This window comes from Mauremys mutica, chromosome 1 (assembly GCF_020497125.1).
Source record: "Mauremys mutica isolate MM-2020 ecotype Southern chromosome 1, ASM2049712v1, whole genome shotgun sequence".
NCBI lineage: Eukaryota > Metazoa > Chordata > Testudines > Geoemydidae > Mauremys > Mauremys mutica.
The window spans coordinates 340,060,730-340,080,717 of record NC_059072.1 but is presented as its reverse complement, the minus strand read 5'-3'; the positions used below and the strand labels follow the sequence as shown (position 1 = coordinate 340,080,717).

The 19,988-nt window shown below is 44.7% G+C and overlaps 1 protein-coding gene across 2 annotated transcripts in view; it reads left to right on the top strand.

Moving 5' to 3' along the window:
* FOLH1B (folate hydrolase 1B) overlaps positions 1 to 19,988 on the top strand; it is a 66,172-nt gene that overhangs the window by 21,035 nt on the left and 25,149 nt on the right. For both annotated transcript variants that reach the window (XM_045020141.1, XR_006580144.1), the window contains exons 5-7: positions 14,890 to 15,015; positions 17,032 to 17,218; positions 18,339 to 18,432. In XM_045020141.1, coding sequence (XP_044876076.1) covers positions 14,890 to 15,015; positions 17,032 to 17,218; positions 18,339 to 18,432 — 407 coding nt within the window. The remainder of the gene's footprint in view (positions 1 to 14,889; positions 15,016 to 17,031; positions 17,219 to 18,338; positions 18,433 to 19,988) is intronic.

Sequence of the window (19,988 nt, the reverse complement as noted above, 5' to 3'; positions counted from 1 at the left end):
GACTTTGTGAGGTCGATTCCACAAATTCGAATTAAGTTAAATCGAACTAATCTGGTATTGTAGACATACCCTACGAGTAATTTCATCAATTAAGAAAAATAACTTGAGGCTGAACATCACGAAAAAAAATTCCTAACAGCATGATCTAGTTAGGATTGTGGATATTTAAAACTGAACTGGACAAAAGATTGAAAAATATAAGTATACTAGTCATGTGAGGGTTAGATGACCTAATAGGCCATTTTCATCCTTGGGTCATTAAAGGCTTCTAATTAATCTTTCATCAGTAGGACTATTCATGAGAGAGGCTATGTCCTACCTCAGTAGGACAGCAGAATTGGGTCTACCTGAGTATTCCAGCATAGCTATGTCAGTTAGGAATGAGGACAGCGGTGGAAAGGGATTGCACCTCTTAGGCCTGGTCTACACTAGGACTTTAAATCGAATTTAGCAGCGTTAATTTGAATTAACCGCTCAACCGTCCACACCAGGAAGCCGTTTAATTCGACCTAGAGGGCTCTTTAGTTCGAATTCGGTACTCCACCCCGACGAGGGGAGTAGCGCTAAATTGGACATGGCTATCTCGAATTAGGCTATGTGTGGATGCAAATCGAACTTAGTAGCTCCGGGAGCTATCCCACAGTGCACCACTCTGTTGACGCTCTGGACAGCAGTCCGAGCTTGGATGTTCTGACCAGCCACACAGGAAATGCCCAGGGAAAATTTGACACTCTCCGGCCCCTTGTGGATGTTCTGCAGGACCGCAGGCAGGAGGACAGAGCCCCCCCTAAACTGTATCTGCAACCGCCCTCCCCCGCCACAAAGTCCCAAACCCCCCTCACCCAAAGTAACAAGAAGGAGGGGCGACAGGGGCCATGAAAACTGTCACTGCACCCCTGCAGAGTGCACAAATACAAGAAGGCTTTCATTCCCTAAATGTTGAGAAGTCCTTCCCTTCCTGGCTCACTGAAGCCCCAATCCCAGTTTCATCCCCTAACTGTGTAGTTGATTATTAAAAGTAGTTTGCTGTTAATTACTATTTCCGTCAAGTTTTTCTACAGAAGACTGTCTGTGAAGGGGGGGGGGGAAGGGGGTTGTTAATTGCATAGGACAGTCACCTTTACCAGGGTACAGACACGGGGGCAGGATCAACAGCAGGTCACACACACAGTGCAGTCAGTAGGCACCCTGGTCGGTCTGGGAGGTGTTTTCCATGTTCTCTGTGGGTGGGGGGTATGTGACTTTGTGGCATGGGAGGGCGGTTACAGAACTTATGCAGCGGTCCTTGTCCCGGACCACAGAGCCACGCAGCAGGGGAATCTGTAACCGTCCTCCCCCGCCACAAGGTCACGTAGCCCCCGCACACAGAGTCCTGAAAAGGAGGGATGGCAGGCTCCGTTGAAACAACCAGTCCGGCACTGCAGACCGCTTTAGGAGCAGGAGCCTGTCATTCCTCGAGTGTAGAAGCGGTGTTAACATCACTGCACACCCTACCCACCACAGTCTGCGTCCCTGTTTCAACCCTTTAACGCGAATTCATTAATAAAGAAAACGTTGTTAATTAACAATGTTCCATTAACTTTATTTTTAAACGTGTGTTGGAAGGGGGGAAACGTGGTGAACGGGGTATGTAACCACAGAAGAAAGTCAACAGTAACTGAAGCAGGGGCAGGTTCAGCTTCTCTGTAAAGAAACTGAACAGTCACAGGTTACCCTGCTCCCTGAGGAACCTAGCTTTCAAAGCCTCCCGGATGCACAGCGCTTCCCGCTGGGCTCTTCTAATCGCATGGCTGTCTGGCTGAGCGTAATCAGCAGCCAGGCGATTTGCCTCAACCTCCCATCCTGCCATAAAGGTCTCCCCCTTGCTCTCACAGAGATTGTGGAGCACACAGCAAGCTGCAATAACAATGGGGATATTGGTTTCGCTGAGATCCGAGCGAGTCAGTAAGCTCCTCCATCTCCCCTTGAGACGTCCGAAAGCACGTTGAATGATGACAGTTACCCAAGACCACCCTCGACACATTTTTCCCCGAGCATGCATTGTGGGGAAATCCCAGAATTCAAATGGGCAGCGGGGACTGCGGGAACTGTGGGATAGCTTCCCACAGTGCACCGCTTCCAATGTCGACACTTGCCCCGTTAGTGTAGACTCACAAAGTCGAATTAGTGTCCTTAGTGTGGACACACAAATTCGACTTTGTGAGGTCGATTCCACAAATTCGAATTAAGTTAAATCGAACTAATCTGGTATTGTAGACATACCCTACGAGTAATTTCATCAATTAAGAAAAATAACTTGAGGCTGAACATCACGAAAAAAAATTCCTAACAGCATGATCTAGTTAGGATTGTGGATATTTAAAACTGAACTGGACAAAAGATTGAAAAATATAAGTATACTAGTCATGTGAGGGTTAGATGACCTAATAGGCCATTTTCATCCTTGGGTCATTAAAGGCTTCTAATTAATCTTTCATCAGTAGGACTATTCATGAGAGAGGCTATGTCCTACCTCAGTAGGACAGCAGAATTGGGTCTACCTGAGTATTCCAGCATAGCTATGTCAGTTAGGAATGAGGACAGCGGTGGAAAGGGATTGCACCTCTTAGGCCTGGTCTACACTAGGACTTTAAATCGAATTTAGCAGCGTTAATTTGAATTAACCGCTCAACCGTCCACACCAGGAAGCCGTTTAATTCGACCTAGAGGGCTCTTTAGTTCGAATTCGGTACTCCACCCCGACGAGGGGAGTAGCGCTAAATTGGACATGGCTATCTCGAATTAGGCTATGTGTGGATGCAAATCGAACTTAGTAGCTCCGGGAGCTATCCCACAGTGCACCACTCTGTTGACGCTCTGGACAGCAGTCCAAGCTTGGATTCTCTGACCAGCCACACAGGAAACGACCCGGGAAAATTTGAATTCCTTTTCCTGTCTGGGCACTTTGAATCTGATGTCCTGGTTGGACATCGGGGCGAGCTCAGCAGCACCTGCAACGATGCAGAGCTCTCCAGCAGAGGAGTCCATGCAATCCCAGAATAGAAAGAGGTCCCCAGCATGGACAGACCGGGAAGTCCTGGATCTGATCGCTGTCGACGGGCAGTTCCTCGGCGATGTTCGCCGATGGGGAAGATGAGGAAGGGTTTGTGGAGGACGACGCAGGCGACAGCGCTTACAATACCGCTTTCCCCGACAGCCAGGATCTCTTCATCACCCTCACAGAGATCCCCTACCAACCCTCCCCGGCCGTTAACCCGGACTCAGAATCAGGGGAAGGATCAGTCGGTAAGTGCTATAAACATGGAAACATTTATTTCTTAAAAAACAGGAATAAAAAATATATAAAAACTATATAAAAACTTTTCCATATAAAACTATATAAAAAGAAGGTCCACACATATAGGGATGGAACAGAAATCCTCCTGGGACACTTCCACGAAGCTCTCGTAGAGGAGCTCGAAAAGCCTCCGCAGGAGGTTCCTGGGGAGAGGTGCCTTATTTGGTGCTCCGTGGAAGCACACTCTTCCGCGCCAGGCCATCCTAATGTACAGCGGAATCATTGCCTCCACCAGCATGGCAGCATACGGTCCTGGTCTGTGCAGGGATTCTCGCAGCATCCTCTCTCTCTCTCTCCGAGTGACCCGCCTCAGGGTAATCTCGTTCGGCGACTGCTGCATCTAATTAGGGCAATTAGTGTACTGTTACTATTGTGAATGCTTGACTTTTACTTTGCATAGCAATGACCTTCGTTTAATAGCCAGGTGTTGGAGGCCGCAGAGGGAAAGCATACAGTGATCTTTCCCGGGCACAGCCGCGAGGGGCTGGAACAGGGTCAGACTTTATGCTTTACAGATTGCCTTCAGCGGGAGGGCACAGCTATCCATTAACTGTTAAGCAGCCTATAGTGTAGTGCTTACCAGGCCTGGCTGCTACACGGATTCAGCTGTACCGCCCCGCTTGTCCGATCTCCTGTGCACGACCGCAGCCAATGAAAGCGTATTCCGAAATCTCGAACTTGTCCTGAGAGCTCGTGAGACTAGGTGCCCTGTATGGTCTTGTTCACAGAAACTGACTAGACTGTGTTCAGTGTTCGCAAACATGTATCTTTTCAAGGAAATCACTTCCTTTTTCCCATCACACAGCTGCGGCTCTTTCACGAACTGCCCTGGCTTCCCCCTCACAGAGGCTGGCGCAGATTAGGCGGCAAAAGAAAAAGACTAGGGACGACATGTTCTCGGAACTGATGGCCTGCTCCAGAGCCGAGGCGGCCGAGCAGAGACAGTGGAGGGAGACCCTATGTCAGCACCAGCGCTCACACAGCGAACGGGAGGACAGGTGGCGGCAGGAAGACCAGCAGGCGACTCAAACGCTGCTTGGGCTAATGAGGGAGCAAACGGACACGCTCCGGCGCCTTGTAGATGTTCTGCAGGACCGCAGGCAGGAGCAGAGAGCCCCCCTGAACTGTATCTGCAACCGCCCTCCCCCACCACAAAGTCCTGTCCCCCCCTCACCCAAAATCACAAGAAGGAGGGGCGCTAGGGGCCGTGAAAACTGTCACTCCACGCCAGCAGAGCGCTCATGTACCAAACAGCTCTCATGCCATAAATTTTGAGAAGTGCTTCCCTTCCTGGATCACCCAGTCCCAAATCCAAGTTTCATCCCCCCACTGTGTAGTTGAGTATTAAGAGTAGTTTGTTGTTATTCACTGTTTCCGTCACGTTTTCCTTGTCAGAAGACTTTGTGTGAAGGGGGGGGAGGGGTTTTTTAATTTCATAGGACAGCCTCCATTACCAGGGTACAGACTTGGGGGCAGGATCAACAGCAGGACACACACAGACTGCAGTCATTAGGCACCAGGGTCAGTCTGTGAGGTGTATGCTGCCCCGGGTCAGTCTGTGAGGTGTATGCTGCCCCAGGGTCCTAGCGCCTGACATCCACAAATGGCAAGGCAGGCTGCCCTTACCATGCCCTTCCACCCTAGCCACGAGCCTCTCCGATGCCCTGAGCCCCAGCAAGAGCCCTCATCCACGGACACATACTCACCCTTCCCACACACCCCTCACCCCTTCCTACGCCCCAACCCCAGCCCAGAGCCTGCATCCAAACTCCGTCCCAAAGACGGCACCCCACACCCCTTCCTGCAAACCCACCCCTTCCTGCACACCCACCTGCAACCGTCCTCCCCCCAGAGACCGCTGTAGGAGCAGGAGCCTGTCATTCCTCTAGTGTAGAAGCGGTCTGTACATCAGTGCACACCGTACCCACCACAGTCTGCGTCCATGTTTCAACCCTTGAACAGGAATTCATAATTAAAGAAAACTTTGTTAATAATCAGTGTTCCATTACATTTATTTTAAAACGTGTGTTGGAAGGGGGAAACCTGGAGAACGGGGTATGTAACCGCAGATCGAAGTCAACAGCACTGAAACAGGCTCAGGTTCAGCTTCTCTGTAAATCAACTGGAGAGTCATAGGTTACCCTGCTCTCCGAGGAACCTAGCTTTCAAAGCCTCCCGGATGCACAGCGCTTCCCGCTGGGATCTTCTATCGGCACAGCTGTCTGGCTGAGCGTAATCAGCAGCCAGGCGATTTGCCTCAACCTCCCATCCCGCCATAAAGGTCTCCCCCTTGCTCTCACAAAGATTGTGGAGCACACAGCAAGCAGCAATAACAACGGGGATATTTTTTTCGCTGAGGTCCGAGCGAGTCAGTAAGCTCCGCCATCTCCCCTTGAGACGTCCGAAAGCACACTCCACCACCATTCTGCACTTGCTCAGCCGGTAGTTGAAGAGTTCCTTCTCACTGTCCAAGGCGCCTGTATAGGGCTTCATGAGCCAGGGCATTAGCGGGTAGGCTGGGTCCCCGAGGATCACTGTAGGCATCTGCACATCCCAACCGTTATTTTGTGGTCCGGGAAGAAAGTACCTGCCTGGAGGCGTTTAAACAGACCAGAGTTCCTGAACACACGCGCGTCATGAACCTTGCCCGGCCACCCGACGTAGATGTTGGTAAAACGTCCCCTATGGTCCACCAGTGCTTGCAGCACCATAGAAAAGTAGCCCTTTCGGTTAATGTACTCGCTGGCCTGGTGGGCCAGTCCCAGGATAGGGATGTGAGTCCCATCTATAGCCCCACCGCAGTTTGGGAATCCCATCGCGCCGAAGCCATCTCTGACGACCTGGACGTTTCCCAGGGTCACTACCTTTGAGAGCAGTTGCTCAACGATTGCGTGGGCTACTTGAATCACAGCAAGCCCTACGGTAGATTTGCCCACGCCAAAGTGGTTCGCTACTGACCGGTAGCTGTCTGGCGTTGCAAGTTTCCAGAGGGCTATGGCCACTCGCTTCTGCACACTCAGGGCTGCTTGCATCCGGGTGTCCTGGCGCTTCAGGGCAGGGGCCAGCAAGTCACACAGTTCAAGGAAAGTGCCCTTACGCATCCTGAAGTTTCGCAGCCACTGTGATTCATCGCAGACCTGCAGCACTATGCGGTCCCACCAGTCCGTGCTTGTTTCCCGGGCCCAGAATCGCCGTTCCACACCATGAACTTGACCCATTGCCACCATGATCTCCACTGCGTGGCGTACCCTGCTTTGTGAGAGGTCTGTGCCACTCTGTGACTTGCTGTCCTCACCGCGCTGACGGAGCCTCCTCACCCGATTTCTCAGCAGCTGACTGTGGAAGAGGTGGACGATAAGGTGCGAGGAGTTGACAACGGCCATAAGTGCAGCGATGATCGCAGTGGGCTCCATGCTCGCAGTGCTGTGGCGTCCGAGCTGTAACCGACCAGAGAAGGGCGCGAACAGATTTCCCGCCGGCGCTTTCAAGGAGAGAGGGCGGGAGTGACGGTTGAATGATGACAGTTACCCAAAACCACCCTCGACACATTTTTTCCCCCAGCAGGCATTGGGGGCTCTACCCAGCATTCCAATGGGCAGCGGGGACTGCGGGAACTGTGGGATAGCTTCCCACAGTGCACCGCTTCCAAAGTCGACGCTGGCCCCGTTACTGTGGACTCAGACAGTCGAATTAGTGTATTTAGTGTGGATACACAAATTCGACTTCATAAGGTCGATTCCACAAATTCGAATTAAGTAGATTCGAAATAGTCTTGTAGTGTAGACGTACCCTTAGAGAAATAGTTGTGCTGGCAAAAGCCCTAATGTAGATGTAGTTATTCAGACAAAAAATCCAGTCAGGAAAGGCTGGCAGAATCAAACACTGAATTTGCAAACAGGTTGGGTAGAGAGTACCTGCCAAACCCATGAGCTCTGCCATTACATTTAAAGAGTCTTGCAAGACTTTAGAACAGAGTCCACAATGAGTTCCCACCATTTGCATAATTTTGCACATTTTTGAAGTGCCATTTCTATCATTTACACTGGAACTTGCTTGTAATACTATGAAATCATCACAGTGTTCTGAAGGGATCTACACTTGCTGTGCGATTCCCAGTGGTATTACTGAAAGCCCTAGTTTTGTTACATATGGAAGTTCATTTTATAGAAAAGATAACAATCTTTTGAAGGAGCCAGGAGTCCAAATAGACACGGGTCTTACTAAGGTAAAATTGCATGTGGATTTTTTTCTTTGCACCCTGCATGCTCCCAAGCATCCAACATGAGAACTGTATTTAACAAGACTCCTGTTGGACAAAAGCAATGGGGTGTTTTTAAAAAGCACAAACCATTTGAAAAATATGCTGCACCCATAACAATTTGAGCCCCCTACCCATATGACCAGGAAGCAACATACCACAGTTAGATTCAACTTGACTCCTGGTTATCACAAGGAAACTGTTTGATTGTATAATGTTCCAAAGTGATTTTCTTTGTTTCTGTAAAAAGTGCTTGCTTCAAATCCACAGTGAGCATCATTAGGAATGTGGGGGAATTCTCATTACAGCATGTGGCATCATAAATTTAACAGAGACCATTACAAACCTCCCCCTCCAAAGAAACCTAAGGTACTTCACAGCAGAAACTTTTAAAAAAAGAAGTGGGGAAGAGAGAAATCAGCCATTTAAATGAATTCAAGGCTATAGGTCCAAAATACATGTGTATTTACACCAGTGTACGTCCATTAATTTAAATTAAGTAGTTCTAGATTTACATCAGAAAGCAGTTTGTCCCTGAAATTTGCATAATCCCAGATGTAAATAGTACTGAAAATTAGCCTGTTTACTTTTTACTTGGTGTATTTAATGAAATCACAGTAGGAAGGATAAGAGAAAAATATTAAACCCCCTAACAGTGCAGATGCTGACCAGCAGGAAACATAATAAAGGCTCCACTGTAGCCTGTCTGAAAGCACACAGAGAAAACTGGAATTGAAAGACCTAATCTAAAACCCATTGAACATAGCTCCCACCCACCCAAGCAGGGGATTCTGCATGTGGGGCACTTGCAAACAACCCCCTCCGACCCCCGCCAAAGTACTATGATGGAATGAGAGCACTGAGGGCCTAAACACACCTAGAGTCCTCTGTGAGGATAGTATTGGAGGGAGTGCTGGAAGAGCAGCAGGTTTCAGAGTTTGGAACTCATTCAAATGAATAGGCTAGTTTACAACTCTTTGAGCTATTGTTTCGGGTTCTCTGTAGACTCAGGTGGACACCACTGTGTTGGCTATTCTGGGCTCACATTTTCAACAAATCTTTGAAATCATGAGGGATGAAAACATAAGGCTAGATGTGCCGCTGGGAGTAAATCCCGCTGTTGTCTTCAGTGGAGGTATGTAATTTAATCTTCTGATATTGGGACCTTATTTCATTTTCAAATGAAAACTAAGATTCTGACACCACCATGTGACTCCAGGAGCTGTCAGTTATACAGTTGTCTTAATCCTGCCCTGCTCTCCTCGATTTTAAGAACAGATATCAGGATCTGTGGATGACCTCCTTCATTTTTGTTGTTCTGGTATCCATCTGTGTTCTTATTAAATAAGAAGAGTGTTCTAAATTTTTTTGGATATCAAATAGAAATCTTTAATGGAAAACAGGCAAAGCAGTGATGTGAGGACACATTGGGCCAAATTCTGCACTTGGGTATGCTGGTGTAAATCTGGAGTACTTCCATCAGCATCATTGATGATCCAGTTCTGCCACCTTTACTCAGCATAAATAATATTTTACTACATAAGTAGTCCCAGTCAGGAAAGGCGGGGAGGAATCAGACACTGAATAGGCAAGCAGGCAGCGTAGAGGGCATCTGCCAAACCCATGAGCCCTGCAATTAAATTGAAAGAGTCTTTCAGGATTTTACTACAGAGTCCACACTGAATTCTTACCATTTGCATAATTGTGTGCGTTTTTGAAGTGACATCTCTATAAACACTGGCAATTTCATTCTGTTACTAGCAAGTTCTGGTGTAAATTATCACAGTGTTCTGCGGGGATCTACACTAGCTATGTGACTCCCAGTGGGGTTACTGAAAGGTAAAGCTGGGATTTTTCATAAAGAAATACCATCCTATAATGTATTTTTGAGTAATGTGTCAGAGACGCCTGAGCGTTCAAATAAGTGACTCTTTATTGCACTTAATTTTCCTGATCGTATTTCTTAAAAAGTGGGATTGTGTCTGCATGTTGCAGTGATTACCTTTGCTTAATCAAGGAATTCATAAAAATGAAAAGCTATAGAATTGTATGAAAAGGTTTTAACAACACATTTTAACTCATATGGTGACTTGGCTTATCCTTTCACTGTAAAACAATTTCCCTGATTGTGGAAACCTAGCAGGCTGCCGTTAATTGGTATAATTACAGCTCTCCAGTTATGAACGCACACAAATCAACATTTTTGTATTGGCTGACAAATATGAGGATGTATAAAATTGGGGATTCTGTACTAGACATTCTATAGAAATAATGAGAGAATGGGCCAGATTCTCATTTCACTTATAGTGGTTTGACTCCAGTGTTACTCTGACTTCAATGGAATTCCCAATGACTTACACTGATGAGAGCACGTGGAAACTCAAGCCCCTGGTAGGGTTTCAGAAAGCTGTTACAAAAAATCATCTTTGTATGGACATATCGTTTGGTCTGAACAAACTAGGCCACAGCCTCAAGCAGGTGTAAATCAGCTCCACTCACTTCAACAGAGCATCACCGGTTTACACCAGCTGAAGATCTGGCCCATTGTATTTGGCTTAAGTAGAGTCCTCTCTTTGTATGGAGTAGTCTCCACCCTCATGCTGCCTCATCCCTGCAAGACCTGCCCCTCCTTGCTTCCCTTCCACCCCGTCGCTAGCCTTTGTGAGATGGCTCGCTGCTGCGGGTGTGGATGCGGATGCAGGTAAAAGATGGCTAGCAGATTGCGGGTTGATCCTGACGGATGTGGATCCACATTTTTGAATCCATGCAGGGCTCTAAAGACAGGCTGTTATGCTTATACGAAGCACATGGGATCTTTTTCAGGGGAAAAGGCAATATGCTGCATTTACTGAAGATACAGCAATTAACATATGCATTTAATCACGCACACATACTGTCCCGCCAGTTGATGTTATAGTTACCAGACCAAAGTCCGGATCAATCTAGTGGCCAGCTATGTTGATCACAGGTAGGTAGGAGCCGGGTTTTGTCAGTCACGACATGATGCTCCGGAGAAGTCTTGGTAGGACGAATCCAAAGTTTCATGGCAAGGCACCTTGTTTATATAGTGATTTTTTTTTATTGAAACCAATGAGTTTTGCACCGTCATGCTGTAATTGTTTGATGAGTGCTTGTTTTTTTTAATTGTTCTTTTTATTTTATATTTCGTTTTTTTTATTAAGTTTTTTAGGGAGTTACCTCAGGATGGTTTTGATTACAGCTATTTTGTCCCCATTGATAGGTGCCTGTTTTATTTTAGAGTTGTTAATTTGCCCTTTTTTGACATTTTAATAGGGATGTGTTGTAATTTTCTGGTGCTCTTGCGTCTGTTCTTGGTTCCTTTCTAGAACATTTGGTTTGGTGATGGCCTTTACTTTTTTTTTTTTTTAAACACACACATTTCTCATTTGCACACAAAACAGAATTGATTTACACAGAACATTTGAACAGGAACATCAAATTGCAATGCAAGAGAAAAAAATTATTGCATTCTTTTATTTATTTTAAAATGCTAAACCTACAACGAAGTGGTGACCCTAAAAGGTCTGTTACTGCCTTGAAATCAGCCCAGACACAGATTCTGGCTGATGCCTCTAACAATGGCCCATTGGGTCATTCCTTTCTGCTATTTAAAAAAGGTGGTGGCAGGATATGGTCAAATCATATACCAATACATTTACATATCCATGCTACATTATTATTTTTATTTTAAATTATAAAAAAATATAAACATAAAATCCTACTACTACATATTCCCCTTTTGACCCTTCAAGAACAATTCTTGAGTGGGTCGTATTTTATACAACTGTTTTATAGAAATATATGCTTCTCAAGGCCAGCAGCCCACAGTGTTCAAGTGGAGAGATTGCACTGTAGTACCTTTTTGGAATTAAAGAAGAAAATAACTGTGCATATGCACAGTAATGCATACAGATAATTCATTATATATATTCTTCCAGTAACTAAATAGCTCCATTAAAACCCAAGCTCCAAGGGTATTTTTGAATGTGAAAGATTGGAAAAATCTGCCATTCTGTGTACAGGTGTATTTATTTATGCTGCTAGGATGGCAACTGCTTCAAAATAGATATCATTGTTCCATTGTTCACAAACACCTGTATCTAGAGTAGCAAATAGGAGACCATATTCCCAAACTTTCAGGTTCAACCATGCCACCACGTGATTCTGATTCAATGAAAGTGATTTAACTATTTGGAAGAAATGTAAATACAAAGGATTATTTTTATGTGAAAGTGTAGGAAACCAGCCTGAGAGTGGCTGGATTGGCAGGATGCAGCTATAAATGTTGCTTGAAAAGATGGTAAAAATATTCATGAATATTTTGTTAAAATAGTATTAACATTTGTAGAAAAATCATAGAGTTCCAACTAGTTCTCTTGCTAGTTCAGCACTCTCCCAATTTTTTTGTCAAGATGTAGGGTTGTTTAGTGTTTTCATAACATAAACTCTGGTAACATTTCAGCCAACTCTGTTTGCCACTGCTACAGTTGCTTCATTCAGAGTTTCTCTTCTCCTGTCTAATGGCCCTGTCATGGGTGAAAAAGGGGCTGGGGAAAGAGTGCAAAATCCTCCAAATCCACCTGTTCCTCTCCATTCCCATCAACAAAACTCTTGTGCCGATAGACCTTGGCTATACCTCAACTCAGTTACTGTAACCTTCTCCTCTTTGGGCTTCCTGACAGTCCCCTTCGTCCCATTCAATCTACCCGAAAAGTTGTCACTCAAATCCTCTTCCTTGTTCATTTCTCTGACCACATCCAGACCCCTGATTGGTTTCCCCTCACCCTCCACCTAGAACTCAAGCAGCACGTCCTTGCCTTCAAGGCTCTGCATAACCAGGTTCCCATTTCCTCTCCACTCTGTCCTTCTCTGATTCCCCTATTCACCCATTTCATTCCCACCAAGATGCCCAACTTGGCGTCCCCTTCATGTTCTTCGCCCACTCTTGCCTCCAAGCTGCCTCCTATGCAAGGAACCTCCTTGAGGGGTCCTCAGTGCCTCCCAATGTATGTACTACTTCCAAGAGGCTTGCAAACCCTACTCCTCTTCTCAGTGAAGTATTCACAAGCCCAATAATTTTTTTAAAAAGCCCATTGTTTAACCTAGCAAAACAAAAAATCAGTGGGTATGTAATTGTTTGCTATATGTCAGTGTTTTTCAAACTGGGGTCGCCGCTTGTGTTGGGAAAGCCGCTGGCGGGCCGGGCCAAGTTGTTTACCTGCCCCGTCCGCAGGTCTGGCCGATCGCGGCTCCCACTGGCCACGGTTTGCTGCTGCAGGCCAATGGGAGCTGCTGCAAGCGACTGCTAGTACGTCCCTCAGCCCATGCCACTTCCAGCAGCTCCCATTGGCCCGGAGCAGCAAACCGCGGCCAGTGGGAGCCGCAATCAGCCGGACCTGTGGACGGGACAGGTAAACAAACCGGCCCGGCCTGCCAGGGGCTTTCCCTACACAAGCAGTGACCCCATTTTGAGAAACACTGCTATAGGTAGATCGTGGGGGATAAACACAAGGGAGGGAAGGACCCTGTTGGCACAAGAACATATGAATATAAACTCACCAGGAGTATATTTAGTCTGTAAATTAGGAGGTTTCTTATCAGGAGTAGGGTTCTGGAATAGCCTCCAAAAGGAGTAGTGGGGGCAAGAAACTTACCTGGTTTTAAAGATGGAACTAGATAAATTTCTGAATGGGATTATATGATGGGGTTGCCTGTAACAGCAGGGGATTGGACTTGATGACCCAGGAGGTCCCATCCAGTCCAGTGTTCCATCATTGTGGTATCTTCCTTCCTCTGTTGCTACATTTGTGTGACATCTATCTGTACAATGATTTTCAGGCAGTAATCAAGGACCAGGTCCTCAGATGGTGAGAGTTATAGCTCCATTGACTGCACTGGAGTTATTCCCATGTACACCAGCCAAAGTTCTGGCCTAGTGTTTTTATACTTCTCTGAAATATGCCAGTCACACTGCTAAAATTCCAGAAATAATATAGAAAGGTCACCCGTGTCCTCTCTAATCCCTTCCATCCTGTTGTTTGTCACACCTACTTTGGTGTCTGATTGGATTGTAAGCAGTTTGGGGCAGACATTGTGACTACTCAAGTATGTGTACAGCATCTAGTACCCTGTAGCCAATTGGGCCTTTGGAGCATAGTAGCAGTAAACTAACATGCAACTTTGTCTTTCAAAATATATGTAAGAGAACTCATATTGACTCAATCTGTGTCTACACTGTGGAGTCTGTTCTGGCACAGCCTCCTAGCGTCAATGCAGCCTACACCAACAGAAGGAGTTTTTCAGTAGGAACACCACCTCCCAAATCATATTAGCTATGTCAACAGAAGCACTCTTCCACTAACATAGCTGCTTCTACACTGTGAGTTTTGTTGGCATAATTATGTCAGTTAGAGGGGTAGGTTTTTTTCACACCCCTGACCAATGCAGTTATGCCTATATAACTTTTCAGTGTAGACCAAGCCCTAATGACGACAAAGATTTATAGCACATCCAGAATAAATATACTGTATCCATTTTGCCATAACCCCACGTACAAATGGCCTCAAAGCTACTGGAGAATTGCACCGACTCCTCATTTTCTGTAAGCGCAAGAATACAATGGATCTGCTATTAACAGAGTCGTAGCAGATCCATGTTATTCTGAGTTCATTGAAAAGAAGGAGTTGGTGCAATGTTCCAGTAGCTTTGGGACAAAGATTTCAAGCATTTTATCAACCCACCCACAGAACTAATGTCTTCTAACATCGTTGTGAGAGTGTGCTTTAATTACTAAAGCAAAGCCGAAAGCATTGCCTTAGTAGAATTAATACCTAGAAATACTTATGCTGTACTTTTAATCTTCAAGTATTAATTAATTAATACTCCCAACATCCCTGTGAAGTAGCTAGGTATTACTGTCCCCACTTTACAGATGGGGAAACTGATGGGGTTTCAGTCCTGTACCGCTGCAGTTAATGGAAGCTTTGCTATTGACTTCAGTGGGCACAGGATCAGGAAGATAAAGAGCCTGAGTCTTCAAGCTGCTTGAGCACCTTTATCTCCCATTGTGAGGTTCTGAGCACCCTCAATTCCCATTTAAGCCAATGGGAGATAAAGGTGCTCAAGCAGCTTGCAGACTCAGGTTCTTTAATCCCACATCAGACCCAGGGTTATAAATTGAGTTCCTTGCTCCCCGATTGCCCCCTTATTAGAGCACATCTCCTTTCTTATGCTCACTGATATCCCCATTCTCACTGTGCCTCTCTTCTACTAGGGTGAGTTGGTGTACGTCAACTATGGCCGTATTGAAGACTTTTTCAAACTGGAGAGAGAGATGGGAATTAACTGTACTGGAAAGATTGTCATTGCCAGATATGGGAAAATCTTCAGAGGAAATAAGGTAATGTATCTACTCTATCATTGATCTCTGTTCTCAGGTTGTGCTTAAGATAGGCCTTCTCCGGAACTGATGGCCATATTTAGAATCTTTTGGCGATCTTAGCATAGTTGAGGTGTTTATCAAACTATGCTCAAAAGATGCTTCCTGAGTAGGAGATATATACACGCACATCTATGACAGTATAAATAATTAAATACGTTTGTTTAAAATTACTCATTTTTACAGATTCAGCTGTTCTTTAAAATGTATCTAACATGTTTCGGTTTAAAGATTTCCCCAAATTGGGCAGGGATTAGCCCAAGAGAGGGTTTTTTAGTTTAAAAAAACCCCACCTATAGATTTCCTCAAATACTTTGGGCCCTGATTTAGCACATGTTTAAGAGCTTTCTTGAATAGGAATGCTTTCCTCAATCAGGCTCATAGTCAATAGAAAGCCTGTATATGTCTGTGATCATATTTCTCTTAAAAATCCAATTGACTTCAATTTGAATAGGATTAGACCTTACATATAGTTTTACACAGTTTTCAGTTAACGAAGCAATCCAAATGCTGAATCTTTTAATAGGGATACCTAGATTTGTGATATTCTCTTGAGGAATATTTTCTGCCCATTGAAGGAACAACTGACGTGTTATTTTCATAAGTGAAAGATAATATAAGTAATAGTCTATATTGCTGAATTGTTTCTAGAACACCAAGTGGCCAAGAATCCAGCTGAATGGGAAAGGCTCATGAAAAGTGAGAGGATTCCCATGTTTTGTAGTATTCCTCTGTGGCATGCAGCACCCCTGAGGCTTGAGAATGCCATGGACTTATTGTCACTAAAAGGAGCAACACAAATTCATTCTTGTACTTGTTGGAAGTGCTGCATTCCTACTGAATAATTAGACAATATATATCTGGTCAAGTGAATTCCATTGGTTGATTATATTAAGTTTGCTTATACAGTCCCATAGGATATAAGATGAAGGCATATATTGTATGTCCTGAGCATGGCTATGATAAGTTTTAACTAAAATATCTGGACCTTACAATCTCAGTTGAAGATTATTTGCTACTCCGTTACTATGTTGATCTGTGTTGCCTGCAGCAAAATAGATTAAGAAGCCAAAATGAGATCTGTAGCATCTCAAAGCACTATCTGTGGGCCAGAGTTAAACACTGATTTTGTTTGCCAGAAACACCGATATGAAAACCCTTCCCTTTGTCAAAACAGGACAGAGCTGATCTAATGCCCCTGTAAGCCTAAAGATAATCAGTTAGTCTTTGGCTTTATGTACATGTTCAAGCAAATGGCAGATTCAAATCCTGGAGTAGTACATTTTTCTGTCTTGTATGGTTTACGATTCTGAAACACCCCCCACCCCCGGAGGCATTCAGTGTAAAACGTTCACTTAGCAACTAAGATTTCAGGTTGTATTAACACTTGTTAGATTTTTATATTCTGCACTGAATATTTCAGTAAACAGCTGCTTGTTTTTGTCTGGGGGACAGGAAACAAACTAGAATTACGCTTGGTACAGTAGTACGCTGTGAGTGGTGTTTCCATGTTATTGCACATATTTCCTGCTGAGGATTCTAAGTAGCACCAAGTCCCTTATGCACATGCTGTATCAGGTTTCTCAGCAGGATACCAAACCTACTGGCTGCCAGGAAATTGCATAACATGAGAATAATTATGGGCCGGTTACTTATTTACACTAAAATCCCTTTAAGCCACTCGGGTAGTGTCAAGGGGCCTTAAAGTAGGTGTTAATATAATTTATAGCCCTTTACAATGCCAGAATGGTAATAAATGAGATTCCTGTCCTAAGACTTGTCATCATTTTCAGCCCTCCTTTGAGGAATCTAAAAGGGGATGCTGCTTTAATCAGTTCCCTCAATGCAAAGAATCAAAGAGTCTATTCTGTGAAATGCCAGGTACCCTCCTCTCGCTTTGGGACCATGGCCTGGAGAATTCATGCATTGGTGTCAAGCTGTCAAGGACTGAATAAGGAAACGGGATATGCTTTTTAGGTGAAGAATGCTGAGCTGGTTGGTGCCAAGGGAGTTATTCTGTATTCAGACCCTGCTGACTACTGCGCCCCTGGAGTAGATACCTTTCCAAATGGCTGGAACCTTCCTGGAGGTGGAGCCCAGCGCGGGAATGTGTTAAATCTGAACGGGGCAGGGGATCCTCTCACCCCAGGTTATCCAGCAAAAGGTGAGTGGCGTTGAGAAGAAGCCATTGCCATGGCCCAAGCTCTGGTGAGAGCCAGGTGGTCCCAAAGGGGTCTGGTCTCAGGAAGAGTGGGAGAGGGTGACAGGACATTCCTCATTCCTTTGGAGCAGATGTATATAAACCCATCTGTAATTGCCATTGCATGGAGAGGGGCAGCTTTGGGCTCCTCCTTCACAGAGAGCTGCTGCATGGGACCCACAAGAGGGAGCAGGATGCTGTCAGAGGATTCAGAGTGGGCTGCATTGGAGAGAAGAGTCTGAATGGGGGAACAACACTGAGGTTATGACTCTATGTTTAACAGCCCAATACTGGACTGGGAGGGGAGACCCTCTGTGCTGGTACAACAACTAGCTCACTGGAGCCAGCTGTCACAGGGCAACATGCACATGTTTTGTTAGGGTTATATGTATATATATATGTGTGTGTGTTTATACAGATATATGTATTAAACCTTCTGTCTCTTCCCCTTCATTTCTGCACACTATGGGTGGCCCAAGCCCACTTGCATAATCCCCATGAAGCGGAGGTATCATTAGCTCTGCAGCTCTAAAAGACTGGGTCTGTTTCCCTTTCAGCCACTTGGCCCTTTGATGGGGCCGCACTGCCCTGTAGAGCTGTTGGTGGCCATCTCTCCTCCCAGCCCTACTGTGGTTCCTCTCAGTGCATCAGGAAAAGATACTGGGGAGAAAGCAGGAGATGAGCCACCATCCCTGCACTAGATCCAATTATATTCTCTGCATGAAAGCCCCGTATGCCCTTTACCCCCCAGCCAGGGTTCCTCCCACTCCCATGTTAAGGAAATCCTTCTCTCAGCCATCCTACAAAGGAACTGCATTCAGAAATGGTTTCCAAACGTGGGAATTTTGCACACACAACAAACTGGGGAATGGGATGCAGGATTGTGGACACCCAAGGAGAATGAGTTGAGGTCTCTCTGAAACCGTATTTATGTCATGTAGAGAACAGCGTTCTTGTAGAAATCTCGGCCTCATTTTTAGCACAGGAGAGTAATTATTCCTCACTTCTATGTAGTGCTGTGCTACATGTTGTATGACTCACCCTTAAAAGTCAGCTAAAATAAACACCAGCCTTATACCTCCAGAGTACACCTATCGATATGAAGAAGCCAGGGCTGTAGGTCTTCCGAAACTTCCAGTCCATCCCATTGGTTACAATGATGCTGAAAAGTTATTACGGTAAGTAAATGGAAGACAAGGGGAAGCTTCATAAGAATGTCTTGTGAAATCCACGGAGGTATGTGGAAGAAAGAGAGAAAATAATTTATACTGTTCCTCTGGCACATTTACTAAAGTAGCTTGTTTGCTGTTATGGGGACCTCCAGGGAAAAAACGTAAGGAAGCATTTTATTAGATTGTTAGTGTATGTTGGGTATGTGCCCAGAGCATTTTAAATAAATCAAAACAAATAAATGTTTTACTGAAGCTATAAAATGTACCTTAATTTGAATAAGTAATCAAAGTGTAATAATTTAGCAGGGCTGTCAAGTCACCTACTTTTGGGAGGTGACACCCCCAAATGAATCAACCATTCACCTGTGAAACATTTCTCTCTCATGTCTGGAGGATGGGTAAGGAGCTGTGTGCCATCCCCACTTTACTAGATACAGGCACTCTCTTATAGTGTATTAAATCAGCTGAATGTGAAATGATGCCAACAAGCCAAAACTTGGAGCCAGTGTTCATCTAGCATTTCTCATTCATTCAGCAAATTTCTTACCTTCTTGTAAGGCAAGACTCATTTGTTGTTAGCTTCCAGACTAAACCTTTCATGTTAGTTGTACGCTATGTGCAATTACACAAAGCTAGTGACCATCAGATTCCTTGTTTAGTCAAATAATTCTGTAGGACATTCATTCATTTGCCCTGAGGCCAGGTGCTAGGGTGAGTTTAACGATCAGCTTTTGCTTTTAGATTTTGGTAGGATGTGTGTGGTATTATTACTATTTAATATTACATTATTTATAGGGCTGTCGATTAATCGCAGTTAACTCATGCGATTAACTAAAAAGAAAATTAACGGCGATTAAAAAAAATAATCACGATTAATCACACTGTTAAACAATAGAATACCAATTGAAACGTATTAAATATTTTTGGATGTTTTTCTACATTTTCAAATATATTGTTTTCTATTAAAGTTCTCCTGTTCTTATTACAACACAGAATACAAAGTGTAGAGTGCTCACTTTATATTATTTTTTATTACAAATATTTGCACTGTAAAAATGATAAACAAAAGAAATAGTATTTTTCAGTTCACCTCAGAAAAGTACTGTAGTGCAATCTCTTTATTGTGAAAGTGTAACTTACAAATGTAGGGGTTTTTTTGTTACATAACTGCACTCAAAAACAAAACAGTGTAAAAATTTAGAGCCCACTCAGTCCTACTTCTTGTTCAAGCAATTGCTAAAACAAACAAGTTTGTTTACATTTACAGGAGATACTGGTGACTGCTTCTTATTTACAATGTCACCTGAAAGGGAGAACAAGCGTTCGCATGGCACTTTTGTAGCCGGTGTTGCAAGGTATTAACGTGCCAGATATGCTAAACATTCATATGCCCCTTCATGCTTCGGCCACCATTCCAGAGGACATGCTTTCATGCATGTGTTAATGAAATTTGTGACTGAACTCCTTGGGGGAGAATTGTATGTCCCCTGTTCTGTTTTTACCTGCACTCTGCCATATATTTCATGTTATAGTAGTCTCGGAGGATGACCCAGAACACTTTC